At 43.3% G+C, this 19811-nt stretch overlaps 1 protein-coding gene across 1 annotated transcript in view; it reads left to right on the forward strand.

Moving 5' to 3' along the window:
• Positions 1-19811, forward strand: part of PROS1 (protein S) — a 96671-nt gene that overhangs the window by 55881 nt on the left and 20979 nt on the right. The window contains exons 9-10 of the mRNA XM_079766571.1: positions 828-943; positions 18224-18413. Of these exons, the coding sequence (XP_079622697.1) occupies positions 828-943; positions 18224-18413 (306 nt within the window). The remainder of the gene's footprint in view (positions 1-827; positions 944-18223; positions 18414-19811) is intronic.

Raw genomic sequence — 19811 nt, forward strand, 5'->3', positions numbered from 1 at the left:
TGTGTGAATATCTATTTTATAACTTAGTCTCTTACGATTTAAGTATTTGTTGTAGTTAAACATCACCATCCACCTCAGAATAGATTTATTAAAATTCTAAGAGGAAATTAAATGTTATTTCTGGACCTAGATTTAATACAGTGCTATGTACATAATTCCTTCCAAAATAGCCATTTATAAGACTTTCCATTTTAATGTTTATTTTTATTTTTAGGGAAAAGAAGTATTTGATTTCAGATTTAATAATTCTAAATCACTGTTTTGTAGCTTCCTTGGAGACTATGATGAAATCTCATTTCTATTTATTCCATCCAGGTTTTTCAGTATTCCCTTTGCTACCTAGATAGCATAGTTTTTGCACAGAAAATTTTGCTTAATAATGAATGAGTGAATAAATGAGGTCCTATTTATTGGTATATTAATTTTCCCACCTACTTCTGACTTCAAATAAAAATTATTTTTAGACATAAATCATGGAAGGTCTGATACCAGTATCAGTTAAATAAGGGGTCACTTGTTGTTACTAGAGGAAAAAGTTTGTGTTTTGGACTGTGATTTACAAAGGAAATACTAAAGACAAAAATATAAAGCCATGCACATTGAACAAAATTTTAAAAAACACATATTTTTGGAGGTTCCACTGATAGACTAGACAAGGAAGTAAAAGTTATTGCTTTATTATTACCGAGGTGTCTTTAATTCACTTTAGTGTATCACGGAGGATACATTTGACAAGAACACTAGGATAGGAATCAGAGAAAGGATGCATAATCTGACAAAAACATCAAGCAGTTAACTGTGGGTTTTGTTTGTTTTCTTTTCTCCAGGCTATTCCAATGTGCCTTCCCTTGAACCTTGAGAAAAATTATGAACTCCTTTACTTGGCAGAGCAGTTCATAGGGGTTGTTTTATATCTAAAATTTCGCTTACCGGATTCCATCAGGTGAGGTAACACTGTCAATGATAATTTCTAAGGGTAGGCAGGTTAGAACAGAAGAAGGAAGGGACTGAAAAAGTTTGAAATGTATGAAATTGCATTATAAATCAGATTATCAAGAGCTAATATGCTAATTAGACTGAACAGTAGAACAACTGTCCGGACTACCTTCCAGACCAAGCCAGAGCTGTGAGGGCTGAGGCAGCTGGGGCTGCGAGGGCCAAGCCCCTTGCATGAATTTCATGCATTGGGCCTCTAGTTTAGGTATATTATCATTCAGATGACTTGGGGAACTATAAAGTTAATTTGCTCCTTCACACATGTATTTTTCATGCTAGAACCAATTTGGGTCATTCTAGGCTGGCATTCCTAGTAATCCTTCATTCTTCCTTATTTATTTATTTATTTATTTATTTATTTATTTATACCTATACATATGTATCACAATGAAGTCATCCTGTACATGTGGTTTTGTAATCTGCTTTTTTTCAAATACCAGTTCACTATAAGCATTCTTCCCAATATAATATTTCTAGAATAATTTAAAAAATCTTTATTGTTGAGAGTATTACAGATGTCCCTCTTTTTCCCCCCCATTGTCCCCTTCTCCCCAGTTCCGGCACCACCCCAGGCCTTTGCCACCCTATTGTCAGTGACCGTAGGTAATGCATATCTATACTAATAAAAGGGTAATATGCAAATTGTTCAGGATGCCCTCGTAGTAACGACTGAAGAGCAGGCTGCATGAGGTGACAAGGCCGGCAGAGGGGGTTAGTTAGGGACGACCAAACGACTGAAAAGCAGGCTGTGTGGGGCGACCAGGCCAGCAGTGGGGTTAGTGAGGGACGACCAAACCACCAAACAGCAGGCTGTGTGGGGCTACCAGGCCGGCAGGGGGGCAGTTGGCAGCAACCAGGCTGGCGGGGGTGGGCTGTGAAGAGTAAGCAGACCGGCAGGGGGGGCAATGAGGAGTGAGCAGGCCAGCAGGGGGGGAAGTTGGGGGCTATCAGGCCATCAGGGGGGCAGTTGGGGGTGACCAGGCCGGCAGGGGGAGGCAGTGAGGGGCAACCAGGCTGGCAGAGGGGGGCAGTGAGGGGCAACCAGGCCAGTGGGGGGGCAGTTGGGGGTGACCAGACCGGCAGAGGGGGGCAGTTGGGGTGACCAGGCCAGCAGGAGGGGCAGTTAGGGGCGATCAGGCCAGCAGGCAGGTAAGCAGTTAGGAGCCAGTGGTCCCGGAATGTGAGAGGGATCCCAGATTGGAGAGGGTGCAGGCTGGGCTGAGGGGACCCTCCCCCCCGTGCATGAATTTCGTGCACCAGGCCTCTAGTCCTATCTAATAATAGACAAATATGCAAATTGACCATACCTCCAACACACACAAGCCACACCCACAAGCCACGCCCACCATCCAATCAGAGCAAGTATGCAAATTAACCCAAACCAAGATGGCTATAGCCACAGAGAGCAAGGTTTCCTAGGTAACAGAGGAAGCCAAGCTTTCCGCCTGCCCTGGCCAGGTCTAAGCCTCCACTCAAGCTACAAAGTTTCAATTATAGAAGGTATACAAATTCGAACAAATGGCGGCAGAATGGAGCTTGAGAGAGCAGGCCAGGGTTGCAGCCGGCAACAGGGGAAGCAAAGCTTTCCACACACACTGGCCGGGCCCACCCGCTTAAGGCAACAAAGTTTCAATTATAACCCCAAAACAAACGGCTGCCGGCCTCGGAGGGAGCCCCAGGCTTGGCTCTGCTCCAGGCTACAAAGTTTCAATTGTAGAAGGAAAATAAATTCCAGATACCAGGGCCTCTGCTTGGGTTGCCAGGGGGCGTGGCCGGCCTGCAAACCACCACAGGCCCCTCGCTCAGGCCGCCCCACACCCCAAGGGAACCCCCACCTGATCTGAGACACCCTTCAGGGCAAACCAGCTGGCCCCCACCCCTGTACCAGGCCTCTATCCTATCTAATAAAAGAGTAATATGCAGATTGATCATCACTGCAACACACAATATAGCTGCCCCCATGTGGTCAAAGATCCTGCCCCCATGTGGACACAAGATGGCCACTACAAGATGGCCAACAGGAGAGGGCAGTTGGGAGGCACCCGGCCTGCAAGGGAGGGCAGTTGAGAGGGACCAAGCCTGCAAGGGAGGGCAGTTGGAGGTGATCAACCCTGCAGGAGAGGGCAGTTAGGGGTGACCAGGCTGGCAGAGGAGGGAAGTTGGGGACAAACAGGCTGGCAGCAGAGTGGTCAGGGCAGTGATGGGCAACCTTTTGAGCTTGGTGTGTCAAACTTCGCCAAAAAACTGAGCATAACTCAGGTAGTGTGTCACTTTGAGGAAAAAACATTATTTCACAAATGTTTCATCCTCAGGAGCAGCAAATGTTTCATCCTCGGCATGCGGCCGCCTCAGGGGCCGCGTGTCATCAGAAATGGCTACACGTGTCATTGCTGACACGCATTTCATGGGTTCGCCATCACTGGGTTAGGGGGTGATCAGACTGGCAGGCAGAAGTGGTTAGGGGCAATCAGGAAGGCAGGCAGGCAAGCAGTTGGGAGCCAGCAGTCCTGGATTGTGAGAGGGATGTCCGACTGCCCATTTAGGCCCGATCCTGGTGGGATCGGGCCTAAATGGGCAGTCGGACATCTCTTGAGGGGTCCCATATTGGCGAGGGTACAGGCTGGGCTGAGGGACAACCCCCCTCCGTGCACGAATTTCATGCACCGGGCCTCTAGTATGCATATAAGATCTTTGCTTAATATCTTCCCAATCTCCTACCCCTTTCCCTTTGAGAATCTTCAGTCTGTACCATTCACATGCCTCTGATTCTATTTTATTTACCAGTTTATTTTGTTCATTAGATTCCTTGTTCATTTATTTTGATTTTTAGATTAAATTGGTGATATATATGTTTGTATTGTCATTTTATTGTTCATACTAGAGGCACGATGCATGAAATTCATGCAAGAGTAGGCCTTCCTTCCCCTAGCTGCTGGCACCAGCTTCCCTCTGGCACCCAGGACCTGGGATTCTCTTTGGCATCTGGGACCTGGGCTTCCCTCCAACCACCAGCAGGCACCTGGGACCCGGGCTTTCCTCTGGCTGCCAGCAGGCACCTGGGACCTGGGCTTCCCTCTGGCCGGCAGCAGGCACCCAGGACCCAGGTTTCCCTGGCAGCCCCGGCTTCGTCCAGAAGGTCGTCCGAAAGGATGTCCAGTTTAATTAGCATATTACGCTTTTATTATATAAGATTTTTTTCTTTATTTTATTTTTTTAATAAATCTTTATTGTTCAGATTATTACAGTTGTTCCTCTTCCCCCCCCCCCCCCCCAATAGCTCCACTCCACCAGGTTCCTACCCCACCCTCTGCCCTTAGCCGCCCCTCCCCCCCCCCCCCAGTGTCCTCCTCCATAGGTGTACGATTTTTGTTCAGTCTCTTCCGGCACCCCCCACTCCCCTTTTCCCCCGAGAATTGTCAGTCCACTCCCTTTCTATGCCCCTGATTCTATTATATTCACCAGTTAGTGCTGTTCATCAGATTTTTTATTCCCTTGGTTTTTAGATTCACTTGTTGATAGTTACCTATTTGTTGTTCATAATTTTTATCTTTATCTTCTTCTTCCTCTTCTTTAAGAATACCTTTCAGCATTTAATATAATTCTTGTTTGGCGGTGATGAACTCCTTTAGCTTTTTCTTATTTGTGAAGCTCTTTATCTGGCCTTCAATTCTGAATGATAGCTTTGCTGGGTAGAGTAATCTTGGTTGTAGGTTCTTGCAATTCATCACTTTGAATATTTCTTGCCACTCCCATCTGGCCTGCATAGTTTCTGTTGAGAAATCAGCTGACAATCATATGGGTGCTCCCTTATAGGTAATTAACTGTTTTTCTCTTGCTGCTTTTAACATTCTCTCTTTGTCTTTTGCTCTTGGCATTTTAATTATGATGTGTCTTGGTGTGGTCCTCTTTGTATTCCTTTTGTTTGGAGTTCTGTGTGCTTCCTGGACTTGTAAGTCTATTTCTTTCATGGTGGGGGAAGTTTTCTGTCACTATTTCTTCAAATAGGTTTTCAGTATCTTGCTCTCTCTCTTCTTCTGGGACCCCCATAATTCTTATGTTGGTACACTTGAAGTTGTCCCAGAGGCTTCTTACACTATCTTCAACTTTTTGTATTCTTTTTGCTTTTTCAGAGGAGTGTTTTTTGCTTCTTGGTATTCCAAATCTTTGACTTGATTCTTGCGATCCTCTAGTCTGCTTTTAGGTCTCTGTATAATATTTTTTATTTCAGTCAGTGTATGCTTTATTTCTAGTTGATCCCTTTTCATGTCCTCAAGGTTCTCGTTTAATTTATCGGCCTTTTCTAGGAAATTCTTGAAAAACCTTATAACCGTGGTTTTGAACTCTATATCCAGTCTTTTGTTTTCCTCCATTTCCTTTAATTGTGGCCTGCCTCTTTGTCTCCGCATTTTAGCTGCTTCCCTGAGTTGATGGAGTTGCTTTGTGTGTTAGGTGTCTTAGCAGAGCCCAGTAGCTCAGCCTCCCCAGTTACCTGTGGTGGATCCTCTTGGTGCACCCCTTGTAGGCTGTGTGCGCAGTCTTGTTGTAGTTAAGCCTTGCTTGTTGTTGGTATCACTGGGGGGAGTTGATCTCCAAGCTAATTGGCTGTGAGTATCAGCAGTGTCTCCACTGGGAGGGCTTCTGTGCTCAGCTTGGATGGGGCGGAGTCTCAGGGTGGTGCAGACAAGCTTTGGTTTCTTGTCAGCCCCACCCTAATGTCCCGCGGTGATGGCTGCGCACACCTCTGAGAAGGCTGCTCTCGAGTTTCGCCTGTTGCCAGACAGGCTGGCTTCTCCCCGACTGGAGCTGGATATCATTGCGGTTGGGAGGTTTTGTTTTTCTCCTGAACGAGAAAGCTAGCCACTGGGAGGGTTTCTGTGCTCGGCTTGGATTGGGTGGGGTCTCACGTTGGTGCAGACAAGCTTTGATTTCCTGTCAGCCCCACCCTAAGAGGTCCTTGTTTTCCATATCCCGCTACAATGGCTGCGCCTCTCTGAGAGAAGGCTGCTCTCGAGTTTCGCCTGCTGCCAGACAGACAGGCCGGCCTCTCCCCGACCGGCTCTGGATAACAGTGTAATAGGGTGTCTTTGTTTTCCTCCTGAACGAGAAAGCCAGCCGCGCACTTGGTGCCCGCTCTCTCTGCGTGCCAGGAGCAAGCCAGTCATGTATTCAGCCGCCCACCCTCTCCGCACTCACAGATCTCCACACCTCCACAGCTCCTGAAGCTCAGTGTTCCTTTCTCTTTTATTCTAGTTGTAGAGCATCTGCTCAGGCAGCTTTCCGGTGGTTCTGGATGATGTCTGCTGTTTTCCAGTTGTAGTTTCAAAATTGTTGTGGTAGGCAACAATTAGGTGTTTACCCTATGCCGCCATCTTGGTTTCTCTCTGGATTTTTTCTTTATTGATTAAGGTATTACATATGTGTCCTTATCCTTCTATTGCCTCCCCACCCCCACACTCATGCTTTAACCCCCCTGGTGTCTGTGTGGATTTTTTAAAATCTTTTTCTTTTTCTTCTTCTTCCTCTTCTTAAAGAATACCCTTCAATATTTCATGTACTACTGATTTGGTGGTGATGAACTCCTGTAGCTTTTTCTTGTCTGTGAAACTTTATCTCACCTTCAATTCTAAATGATAGCTTTGCTGGGTAGAGTGATCTTGCTTGTAGGTCCCTGCTATTCATCACTTTGAATATTTCTTGCCACTCCATTCTGGCCTGCAAAATTTCTGTTGAGAAATCACCTGACAGTTCTATCGGCACTCTCTTGTAGGTAACTAACTGCTTTTTTTCTTGCTACTTTTAAGATTCTCTTTTTGTCTTTTGCCTTCGACATTTTAATTATGATGTGTCTTGATGTGGGCCTCTTTGAATTCCTCTTGTTTGGGACTCTCTGTGCTTCCTGGACTTGTAAGTCTGTTTTTTCACCAGGTAGGGAAGTTTTGTCATTATTTTTTTCAAATAGGTTTTCAGTATCTTGTTCTCTCTCTTCTCGTTCTGACACCCCCATAATTTGAATGTTGGTACACTTGAAGTTGTCTCAGAGGCCCCTTATACTCTCTTCATATTTTTGGATTCTTTTTTCTTTTTGCTCTCTGGTTGGGTGTTTTTGCCCTCTTATATTTCAAATCATTGATTTGATTCTCAGAATCCTCTACTCTACTATTGAATCCCTGTCAATTATTCTTTATTTTAGTTAGTGTATGCTTAATTTCTGAATGGTCCTTTTTCATGTTTTGGCTTCTCACTAAGATCCTTGAAAGTCTTACTAATTCCCTTGAAGGTCTCATGAAAATCCTTGAGTAACCTTATAACCATGGTTTTGAACTCTGTATCTAGTAGTTTGCTTTCTTCCATTTGTGACATGTTTCTTTGTCTCTGCATTTTGGCTGTTTCCCTGTATTTGTTTCTATGTATTGGGTAGAACTGCTATTTCTCCTGGAGTTGGTAGAGTGGCTTTGTGTAGTAGGTGTTCTATAGGGCTCAGTGGCTCAGCCTTCCCAGTCACCTGAGGTGAGCCCTCTAGTTGTACCCCTTTGTGTGCTGTGTGCACAGTCTTGTTGTAGTTGAGACTTGATTGCTTTTAGCATCACTGGGAGAAATTGACCTCCAGGGCAATTGGCTATGAGAACTAGCCGCAACTACAGCAGAAGAGCTGCTGTAGGAAACACCCCTATGGAGCAGGACTTGCTTCTGTGGGGCTTTGGTGCTCATTGAGTCTGCCCCTTGAGTGTGCTACTTGTGGATGTGTAAAGTTGTAATCTGGTATGGTCTGAAGCTGTCCACTGGGTGCGTTGTCTCTTGGGTCTCCAGGGAGGTGCAAAGTCAGCCACTGCCTGGGACCACCCAGCAGGAGCTACAGAGAGATCTGCAGATTCCTCCTATTTGTATCAGGTTTGGAAGTTCCCAGGTGAGGCCCAGCTGTGAAGCAAGGCAGGCTGGTGCTGGTGCTGGGTCTTAGAGTCATAAACTCTTTGAAAAAAAGGAATTGAAGTGTTGTTGGAATAATGTAAAGAAAACATGTTTGAGACTGGTTATGGAGTCCAAATTTTAAAATATTTTTATTAAATAAGCATGGTGACCTAGAATTTAATTCACCATGTATGAGTGATTATTCATTAAATATAAATTCATAGATGCGGGGGCCTGATGCGGCGGGGATCTCTCTTTTCCGTGGCCAGCACGGAGAGAGATGAAACTGGTTCTTGATAGAGGCGTCCAGGGATTGAGAAATAAAGAAATGAAGAGACACAGAAGTAGATGCAAGCTGGGTGCCGGGTGGGTCGCTGACCTCTTCTGCTGGAGAGACAGACGACTCCCTGAGCCACACAGCACATTTATTTATACTCCCATATACAAGGGGGGTTCACTGGAAAACTTAAGATTAAAGGAGCTTGGGAGGGCCCAGGTCTATTTCATTTCCTCTTTTCTGGTGCTAGACTGGTTCCACATCTCAAAGCCCTCTTCCGGAACCTAGACAAAGGTAAGCCAGGAAATGACAACACCTCCGCACTCCTGGGGCGGGGTGCAACTGACATGACTCTGTCAAATATCTTGGGCTCAGCAATCTAAAGAATGTCCATGTGTCTTCCCAGGGGGCCCTCTACACATAGAAATCTTTGTGTTAAGAATCATTGAAATTTATTCTAAGATTCCCTGATGTAATTGTGCTCCTTCAACACTCATTTTCCACTATGACCTGGTTTTCCCCTTTAATATGGCAGAGCAAATAATATTGTCTAATGAGATAGACTGGACACAGTATTCCTTGCTATGCAAATAATGAGAATGACAGAGAAAAAAATAATGTTTGCATACTTTCAGGCATGTTCAGGGGTATTCCTTTCTCAGAGATAATTCATAATAGCTTGAGCTCTAACAGTGGATCAAATTGGCCAAATAATTATTTTCCTGGTATTATTTATTTAGTTACTTCGTTTGGCTTTTTATTGAGATATAATATATACAGAAATGTACATGTCTGAATGTACAGCATGATGAATTTTATGAAACTCACCTGTGTAACCAACATGAAGAACAAGCTAGCGCTTTATTTATTTATTTATTTAATTTTTTAATTTTTGAATAATTCTTTATTGTTCAGATTATTACAGTTGTTCCTCTTCCCCCCCCCCCCCATAGCTCCCCTCCACCCATTCCCACCCCACCCCATGCCTTTACGCCCCCCGCTGTCCTGGTCCATAGGTGTAAGATCTTTGTCCAATCTCTTCCTGTACCCCCCACACTCCCTTCCCCCCAAGTATTGTAAGTCCACTCCCTTCCTATACCTCTGATTCTATTATATTCACTAGTTTATTCTGTTCTTCAGATTTTTTATTCACTTGATTTTTAGATTCACTTGTTGATAGATATGTATTTGTTGTCACTTCGTTGTTCATAATTTTTTTTGATTTTTATTTTTATTATTTTTTTTAATTTAATAAATCTTTATTGTTCAGATTATTATAATTGTTCCTTCCCCCCCCATAGCTCCCCTCTACCTGGTTCCCATCCCCCACCCCGCACTGTCCTCATCTATAGGTGTACGATTTTTGTCCAGTCTCTTCCCGCACCCCACATACACCTTTCCCCCGAGAATTGTCAGTCTACTCCCTTTCTATGCCCCTGATTCTATTATATTCACCAGTTTATTCTGTTCATCAGATTTTTTATTCGCTCTTGATTTTTAGATTCACTTTGTTGATAGCATGTATTTGTTGTTCATAATTTTTATCTTTACCTTTTTCTTCTTCTTCCTCTTCTTTAAGAATACCTTTCAGCATTTAATATAATACTGGTTTGGTGGTGATGAACTCCTTTAGCTTTTTCTTATCTCTGAAGCTCTTTATCTGACCATCAATTCTGAATGATAGCTTTGCTGGGTAGAGTAATCTTGGTTGTAGGTTCTTGCAATTCATCACTTTGAATATTTCTTGCCACTCCCGTCTGGCCTGCATAGTTTCTGTTGAGAAATCAGCTGACAATCATATGGGTGCTCCCTTATAGGTAATTAACTGTTTTTCTCTTGCTGCTTTTAATATTCTCTCTTTGTCTTTTGCTCTTGGCATTTTAATTATGATGTGTCTTGGTGTGGTCCTCTTTGTATTCCTTTTGTTTGGGGTTCTGTGTGCTTCCTGGACTTGTAAGTCTATTTCTTTCACCAGGTAGGGGAAGTTTTCTGTCACTATTTCTTCAAATAGGTTTTCAGTATCTTGCTCTCTCTCTTCTTCTGGCACCACCATAATTTGGATGTTGGTATGCTTGAAGTTGTCCCAGAGGCTCCTTACACTATCTTCATACTTTTGGGTTCTTTTTTCTCTTTGCTTTTCCAGTTGGGTGTTTTTTGCTTCTTCGTATTTCAAATCTTTGACTTGATTCTTGGGATTTTCTAGTCTGCTGTTGAATCTCTGTATATTATTCTTTATTTCAGTCAGTGTATGCTTAATTTCTAGTTGGTCCTTTTTCATATTCTCGAGGGTCTCAATAAATTTCTTGGAGGTTTCTAGGAAATTCTTGAAAAACCTTATAACCGTGGTTTTGAACTCTATATCCACTATTTTGCTTTCCTCCATTTCTTTCATTTGTGACATGTTTCTTTGTCTCTGCATTTTGGCTGCTTCCCTGTGTTTGTTTCTATGTACTGGTTAGCTGCTAAGTCTCCTTGAGTTGATAGAGTGGCCTTGTGTGATTGGTGTCCTTATAGGGCCCAGTGGCTCAGCCTCCCTAGTCACCTGAGGTGGATGCTCTTGGTGCACCCCTTTGTGGGCTGTTTTCACAGTCTTGTTGTAGTTAACACTTGATTGCTGTTGGTATCACTGGGAGGAATTGACTGCCAGACCAGTTGGCTGTGATGACCAGCTATGTCTACACTGGAAGATCTATTGCACAGGAGACACCCTTATGGGGCAGGACTTGCTTCAGTAGGGCTTTGGTGCTCACTAAGTCTGCCCCTTGAGTGTGTCTCTTATGGATGTGAAAGTTGTAATCTCATATGGTTTCACTCTGACCACTGGGTAAACTGGCTTTTGGATCTCCAAGGAGGTACAAGGTCAGCCACTGTCTGGGGCCTCCCAGCAGGAGCTACAGAGACATCTGCAAGATTTCTCATCTTTGTATGGGGTTTGGAAGTGTCCAGATGAGGCCCAGCAGTGAAGCAAGGCAGCTTCTGCTGCCAGGTAGTGGGCCTTCTTTTGGAATCTCTGGGGCTCTCTGACCCAGCTGCAGTTTGTTTAGGAGAAAGAACAGGCCATTCATATGCAAAAGCCACTGCTCACAGCTTGGGTATGGTTGTAAATTGGGTGGGGCGGGGTCTCTGGGAATCACCAGGGCAGAGCAAATAGCAATGGCTGCGCTGAACTGGAGAACCTTCTCCGTGTCCCGTGCCCTGTGCAGGCACAATGATCTCTGCAAGCACCTCTAAGAGTAAGCCACCCTCATGTTCCTGTTCTGATGCCAGACAGTCCAGTTTCTCCCCGTATGTGTCTGGGTCCCCCAGAATCTCGCCCGGACCTGGAGTTCAGAGCAAGTGGGAGCTTATATCTCCCTCCAGGTTTAAAAAGCAGCACAAACAGGTGCAGCACTTTCTGCGCCTCCACACTTCCTACTGGTCTCAATGAGCATTCTTCACCTCTCTAGTTGTGGAACTTCCACTCAGCCAGCTTTCCCGCGGTTCTGGGTGGTAGTTGTTCTGCCGTTTAGTTGTGGTTTTGATGTGGTTGTGAGAGGCAGCAAGTATAGGTGATTACCTATGCTGCCATCTTGGTTTCCTAGCGCTTTATTACTTTATTTTTTTGCAAATCCCTTCCGTGGTTTCCCATAATCAGATACTCTACCCAAAAGTATAGATTCACTATTTTTTTACTCTACAATACTTCTGATAAAGAATGAATTGTTAGCCAGAACCGGTTTGGCTCAGTGGATAGAGCGTCAGTCTGCGGACTGGAAGGTCCCAGGTTTGATTCCAGTCAAGGGCATATACATTGGTTGCGGGCACAACCCCTGGTGGGGGGTGTGCAGGAGGCAGCTGGTCGATGTCTCTCTCTCTCATCGATGTTTCTAGCTCTCTATCCCTCTCCCTTCCTCTCTGTGAAAAATCAATAAAATATATTAAAAAAAAAAAAAAGAATGAATTGTTACCCAATGTGATGAATCAGCATGTTGATGTATTTCAGAAAGAAAACATACAGAACAGGACTCAGAATTACTGGTTTAGCATGAGTTTACAAAGAGACAGAAATTATCTCCATAATAGGATCAAGTTATGGAAAAATCTGAGCATACACAGATTAAGGTTTTGGCAAGATAACACATGTTTTGCATCAGCAAGATGTGATGAGTGTGAAAAAGAATGGAAACACTTATTCTAAGCAAAATTCTTTTTCTTATAAAATAACTAGTGGCCGGGTGCACGAAATTCATGTACATTAAAGGGGGACCCAGAGTCAAGTCCCCACCCACCCACATGCACCTCAAAATCGTGTGAGACCCAGACCTGGCTGCTCTCCCCCACCATTGGGCTAGATCCAGACCCGGCCAGTCCACCCTTGTCAAGCCCTGCCGGACAGGGGGCATAGCCTCAGGTCCCCTGGCCTGGTGCCAGGACGGGGGGCGTGGCCTGAGGTCCCCCAGATGGGGCAGGGGACGTGTCTTGAGGTCCCCCGTCAAGCCCCGCCAGGTGGGGGACACGGCCTGAGATCCCCTGTCAAGCCCTGCTGGGTGGGGGGCATGGCCTGAGGTCCCCAGTCATGTGCTGCCAGGCGGGGGGGGGGGGGGCCCAGCCTCAGGTCCCTCATCAAGCCCCATTGGCAGGGGGGCGCAGCCTCAGGTCCCCTGGCCTGGTGCTGGGGTGGGGGGTGTGGCCTGAGATCCCCCGGCCCAGCACTGGGAGGGGGGCACAGCCTCAGGTCCCCCGTCAAGCCCTGCTGGGCAGAGGGCACGGCCTGAGTTCCCCTGACCCAGCATTGGGGGTGCACCTTGAGGTCCCCTGTCAAGCCCCGCTGGGTGGGGGGCACGGCCTGAGGTTCCCCGGCCTGGTGCTGGGGTTGGGGGAGCAGCCTGAGGTCCCCTAGTCCAGCACCAGGACGGGAAGCACACCTTGAGGTCCCCCGTCAAGCCCCGCTGGGTGGGGGCCGTGGCCTCAGGTCCCCTGGCCTGGTGCCAAGGCAGGAGGCATGGCCTGAAGTCCCCTGTCAAGCCCTGCTGGGTGGGGGGTGGGGCCTGAGGTCCCCTGTCAAGCCCCACGGGGGTGGAGGAGGGCGTAGCCTCAGGTCCCTGCTGATTGCTCGTTAAGGCTCCTTATGGGAACTTGGCCTCAGCTGTGGGTTCAGCCATCTTTGTGACGGAGTGATGGTCAATTAGCATATTACCTCTTCATTAGATAGGATTTGGGTTCAGTGAATTTCTATTACATTGCTATCCATTCCACACACTTTACTTCACATTTACCTCTTTAGAATATTTCCTATCACCTTTCTTTTTTCCATTTGAGGTAGATCTGTGCCCCATTGCAAATGGTGCCTGTGTTGTTATTATTGCTATATGTGGGGATAAGTTGTATATTCCTTGCTTTATTTAGCAATTATTTGAAATCCTAACTTTTTAAGTTAAATTGTCTTTATTTTAACTAATCATTATACAAGTACTTTTCTATTCCCTTTTGTCTTTTTTCAGTCATTTTGATTTGCTTGGCCCTTGGAAACTTTATTGCTGATTCTCATTAGAAAGTGTCCTATGGCCACTGAATCAATACGTGTTATTTTAATATATAGCATACTTAATATTTTCCTCCCTCATAGTAGCTATATATATGTCTAGAGTCTTAATAGGCATTGCCAGAGCTCAGATACCCCAGAACACTTGGCTAGACTTTATCCGTTTCTTTGAAGGTAATATTGATATATGACATTATATGTCTCAGGCATACAACATTATAATTTGACTAGAGGCCTGGTGCATGAAATTCATGCACGGTGGTGGTGGGGGGTGTCCCTCAGCCCAGCCTGCACCCTCTCCAATCTGGGACCCCTCAAGGGATGTCCGAATGCCTGTTTAGGGACATCCCTCTCACAATCTAGGACTGTTGGCTCCCAACTGCTTGCCTGCCTGCCTTCCCGATTGCCCCTAACTGCTTCTGCCTGCCAGCCTGATCACCCCCTAACCACTCCCCTGCCAGCCTGATCGATGCCTAACTGCTCCCCTGCCAGCCTGTTTGCCCCTAATTGCCCTCCCCTGCAGTCCTGGTCACCCCTAACTGCTCTCCCCTGCAGGCCTGGGTCCCCCCAACTGCCCTTCCCTGCAGGCCTGATCGCCCCCAACTTCCCTCCTCTGCTGGCCTGGTCACCCCTAACTGCCCTCCCCTGCAGGCTTGATTGCCCCCAATTGCCCTCCCTTGTAGGCCTTGTCCCTCCCAACTGCCCTCCCCTGCTGGCCTGATGGCCCACAACTGCCCTCCCTTGCAGGCCTGGTCCCTCCCAACTGCGCTTCCCTGCTGACCATCTTGTGGTGGCCATGTTGTGTCCACATGGGGGCAGCCATCTTGTGTGTTGGAGTGATGGTCAATTTGCATATTACTCTTTTATTAGATAGGATATTTGTATACATTACAAAGTGATCACCACAAAAAATCTAGTTATTGTCTTTCACCATAAAACTGACCTCTGCAGACTTCTTATTCACTCCCCACCCCTTTCCCCTCTGGTACCACCAACCTGTCCTTATATGTTTGAGTTTGTTTTCGTTTTGGCTTGTTTTTGTTGTTGTTTGTTTTAGTTTCCACATATGAGTGAAATTATGCAGTATTAGTCTTTCTCCATCTGACTTACTTCAATACATTTGTTTTGTCTCAAATGGCAAGATTTAATTCTTTTTATGACTGGGTAGTAGTCCATTGTGTGTGTACCACATTTTCTTTATCCACCAACCATCACACACTTAGGTTGTTTTTTTTTTTTATATCTTAGCTATTGTAAATAATGCTTCAGTGAACATAGGGGTGCATTTATCTTTTCAAATTAATATTTTGAACATAGGGGTGCATTTATCTTTTCAAATTAATAATTCTTTGAATAATACACAGCAATGGAATTGCTGGATCATATGGTGACTCTATTCTTAAATTTTTCAGGAATCTTTATACTGTTTTCCATAGTGGTGTGCTAATTTACATTCCTACCAACAGTGTATGAGGGTTCTCTTTCTCCACATCTTCTCCAACATTTGTTGTTTCTTATCTTTTTGATAATAGGCATTTTAACAGGTATGAGTTGATATCTCATTGTGGTTTTGATTTGCATTTTTCTAATAATTAGTGATGCTGAACATCTTTTTATGTGCCTGTTGGCTATCAGTATGTTTTTGGAAGATGCATATTCAGATTTTCTACCCATTTGTAAAAGTCGGTTGATTTTTGTGGTTGTTAAGTTTTGTGAGTTCTTTACATATTTTACATATTATTCCCTCCTCGGATGTATAGTTTGCAAATATCTTCTCCAGTTCAATAGGTTGCATTTTTATTTTTATGATGGTTTTCTTTGCTTTGTAGAAGTTTTTTAGTTTGATCTGGTCCCATTTTTTTATTTGAGCTTCTGTTTGTTTTCCCTTCCTTTGGAGTTGATTCACAAAAACATTGCTAAGACACATGTCAAGAAGCTTACCTGCTGTATTTCTTCTGTGTATTTTATGGTTTTAGGTCTTTAATCCATTTTGATTTAATTTCTGTGTATGGTGTGAGATAGTGGTCTAGTTTCATTGTTTTGCAGGGGGCTGTCCAATTTTCCCAGCACCACTTATTGAAAAGTCTGTCCTTTCTCCATTGTATGTTTTTGACTTCTTTGTCATGAATTAGTTATTTGTAAATGTGTGGGATTATCTCTGGACTCTCAATTCTGTTCCATTTATCTGTCTATATTTATGCCAATATCATACCATTCTGATTATTATAGCTTTGCAGTATAGTTTGAAATCAGGAAGTGTGATACCCCCAGCTCTGTTCTTTCTCAAGCTTGCTTTAGCTATTGGGGAAGTTCTGTGGTTCCATACACATTTTAAAATTATTTATTCTACTTTAGTGAAAAATGCCATTGGGATTTTTTTCTTTTTTAATGTGGCTGGGATTTGGGGAGACAGTTCATGGGGACTGAATGGGTGGTTCCCCCTGCCCAGATGGCCATGGGGGTACCCAGGCATGGGGGCCTAAGAACTGGACAGGGCCCTTTAAAAGGGGCTAAAAGGGGAGATACTCTGTGGAATGGGAGAGAGTGGGCTGTGGACCAGGAAGGTAGAGAGGGAGAGAAGGAGGACAGACAGAAATGGAGAAGAGGAGGTTCTGAGGGATGGGAGAGACAGAGAGTTCCAGTGGGAGGAAGTGGAGGGAACTAGGAGAGAGGGAGAATGACTCAAGGACAGAAAAACAGAGAAGGGAGAGAGAGACTGAGAAGGGAGAACGGGGAAGAACGAGAGAGAGAGAAAGAGAGAGAGAGAGAGAGAGAGAGAGAGAGAGAGAGAGAGAGAGAGAGACAGCACAGAGATTGAGAGAGATTCAGCACACACTGGGCAGGGGTTTAGACAGAGACAGACACAGGGAGACACCGAGAGACAGAGGTGGGTGGAGAAAGAGGAAAGAAAACAAAACCAGCCCCAGTGAGAGATGAGAACAGTTGAGTGGTCAGGAGGAAGGAAGCTGAGAGGGAGGATTGTGGAGGGCCAGACCCTCCTGCCTGGGGAGAGAGGGCCCTGTTGCTGGAGGGCGGAGCCACTGGAATTTTAATAGGGGTTGCATTGAATCAGTAGATTGTTTTGGGTAGTATGGATATTTTAACAATAATAATTCTTCCAATCAATCAGCACAAAATGTTTTTCTATTTATTTGTGTCTTCTTCAGTTTCTTTTATCAGCGTTTTATACTTTTCAGTGTATAGGTATTTCACCTCCTTAGGTAAATTAATTCTGAGGTACATGTATTTTATTCTTTTTGATAACATTGTAAATGGGATTGTTTCTTAATTTCTCTTTCTGATAGTTTGTTATTAGTATATAGAAACTCCACAGATTTCTATACATTAATTTTGTGTCCTGCAGCTTTGTTGAACATTTATTAGTTCTAGCAGGTTTTTGGTGGAATCTTCACCAAAGATTGTTTTCTATACATAGTGAGTTTTACTTCTTCCTTTTTGACATGGATGCCTTTTATTTCTTTCTCTAGCCTAATAAAAGTGGCAAGAGTGGGAATCCTTGTCTTGTTTCTGCTTTAGAGGAAAAGCTTTCACTTTTCCCCATTGAGTATTGTTATTAGCTGTTGGTATGTCATATGGCCTTTATTATGTTGAGCTATGTTTTCTCTATACCCACATTGTTGAGAGTTTTTACCATAAATGATGTTGAATTTTATCAAATATTTTTTCTGTTTCTATTGGGATCATAAATGATTTTTATTCTTCATTTTGTTAATGTAGTGTATCACATTGATTGATTTGTGGATGTTGGATCATCCTTACATCCCTGGAATAAATTCTACTTGATCATGCTATATGATCCTTTCAATGTATTGTTGTATTTGGTTTGCTAATATTAAACTATATCTTTTAAACTCTTTTCCATGTAATCTAGTATAGGGATTTATGCTATTAGAGTTTGGGAGACCCTTTGAAATCAAGCTAATAGATACATTTTAAAGCTTTTGATTTTACCTTTTCTACCACACATGAAAGCTTAACTATGTTTGCAATCATCCAGATGTTGAGTGATTCCTTCCTGACATATATGAAATCATAGGGAGAATATGCTTTTTGAAGGATAAACCAATCATGAAATTGTAATATCTTTTACTAACCATGTACAGATACAGCAATAAAAGAATCTTAATCAGATTATATAGTATGTGAAAGGTTCCAGAAGAGATTCAATATGTCTAATATTTGTACATGTGCCTTAATTCCAACATCTGAAAGAGTGCCTCCAAACCAAATGCCAAAAAAAAGATGAAAAATTACCAAAGTATCTATTCTCTGGGAAAAAAGACTCCAATAATAAGCACGAAAATTTAATGACTTGATTTTAAACACACATGGAGCCAGAGATAATACACCAACAGTCTAATTCTGCCCTTCTCTTTTATTAATTCCAGGGACGGAAATAGTTGACTCAACATACTGCTTTTTGCCAGTACAAGAAAAAAAGAATAATACATAGAGCCTTCCATGTTCTCACTATTAAGGCTCTCTCTTTGTCCATTGTTTAGATTTTCAGCCACATTTGATTTCCGGACATATGATTCCGAAGGTGTTATCCTGTATACAGAAGCTCTTGACCACTCAGCGTGGCTCCTGATTGCACTTCGTGATGGAAAGCTTGAAATTCAGTTTAAGAATGAACACACAACCCAAATCACAACCGGAGGCCAAGTTATTAATAATGGCCTATGGCATATGGTACGTTGTGAAGATTTATAAAAAATCTGTCCACTTTGACACAGTTTGTATAAAATCATTAATAATTTATTTTTATTAGGTTTAGTGGTACCAAATCTAAGTGGATTTGGTTTTAATCTGATGTTATATGAAGTATATTCTATGTACTGCAAATCCATGAAAGGGTCCGAGGAAGGATAACCTCATTTAATATATTTAAGATTTCTCATAACTGAAGTTGTTTCCAGTTATGTGCCTGACCACATCTTTCTTTAGCTTCTTACCCCTTTTAGTATCTGTCACTGGGTGAATAGGTCAGAGGTTATTAGCTGGTAAACTATTTTATGTAAAGACATCACTAATCAAGGACAGGTATACTGGATAGCCAACAATTTTTTTTAAATGTAAAGAATTACACATAGGAACAAAATCAAAGTTACTTCAGTTTTAAATATTAGCATGTAGATAATCAGTTTGTACAGTTTACATTAGCTGGTAGCAATCAAGGTGCCTAGAAACTAGCATTTTTAGATAATCCCTAATCATGAGCCTTCATTTTAATAATCAATAACAACATTTTAATCAACTGGATTATAATGGAGATTTTCTTTGAGAAGGGATTACTGCCAGTCTATACTGGGGAGAATTCTTTTCTGCAATAGAATCAGTCATTACTTCCCGGAGAGGATAGCTAAGATCAGCTTCACCTTAGAATGTGGTACCCCAAAGAAAAACCTTCTATGCTTGTGGGAGCTGATGAGAAGTCTATGGCGATGCCATGTGAAGTCGTCACTAAATTATTTCATTCCTTTACTTACCCACCCATGCACTCATATGTTCCATAAACTGAAAGTGAGCACTTTCAAAGTGCTAAGTTCCTAAGAACTGGTCTTCATTACTTTTGAGCTGAGCACCTCACAGTTTAGTAGCTGATGTTGCCTTATGAATTCGTTGTCCATATCTGTGTTGGTTTATGGACTAATCAATGCAATGTAATGTGAAATATGTTACAGTAGAAGGAGTGATAAAGTCAGTTGAGCACAAATGTGGCTCACCAAAGAAGGGCTTTCTGTCCTTTGGCAGCCATAGATTTTGGGCTCCTATCTCTAAAAGAATACTGTCTGCACAGGTTTAGATGCAACTGTCAGAAAAATCACTAAAATTCTCTGACTTTGTATGCCCTCATTAGATGCTTTGCTACTGTGTCTCTCCTATTACCTCTGTATCAAGAGCAGTTTATGAATATAGCTAAAATAAATATTTTACTGGCTTATGTCCCAAAATCACATATCTCAAATCACTAAAATCACTTTCAGCAAGAGGGCAAACGTTTCCCCCCCAATGAGTTTATACAAATAGAAAATAGCTGTTTGGAGGAGAATTTTGATAAATGTCTAAGTAGAGTATATTATGTATAAG

Source organism: Cnephaeus nilssonii (genome assembly GCF_951640355.1).
Source record: "Cnephaeus nilssonii genome assembly, chromosome: 3".
Classification (NCBI taxonomy): domain Eukaryota; kingdom Metazoa; phylum Chordata; class Mammalia; order Chiroptera; family Vespertilionidae; genus Cnephaeus; species Cnephaeus nilssonii.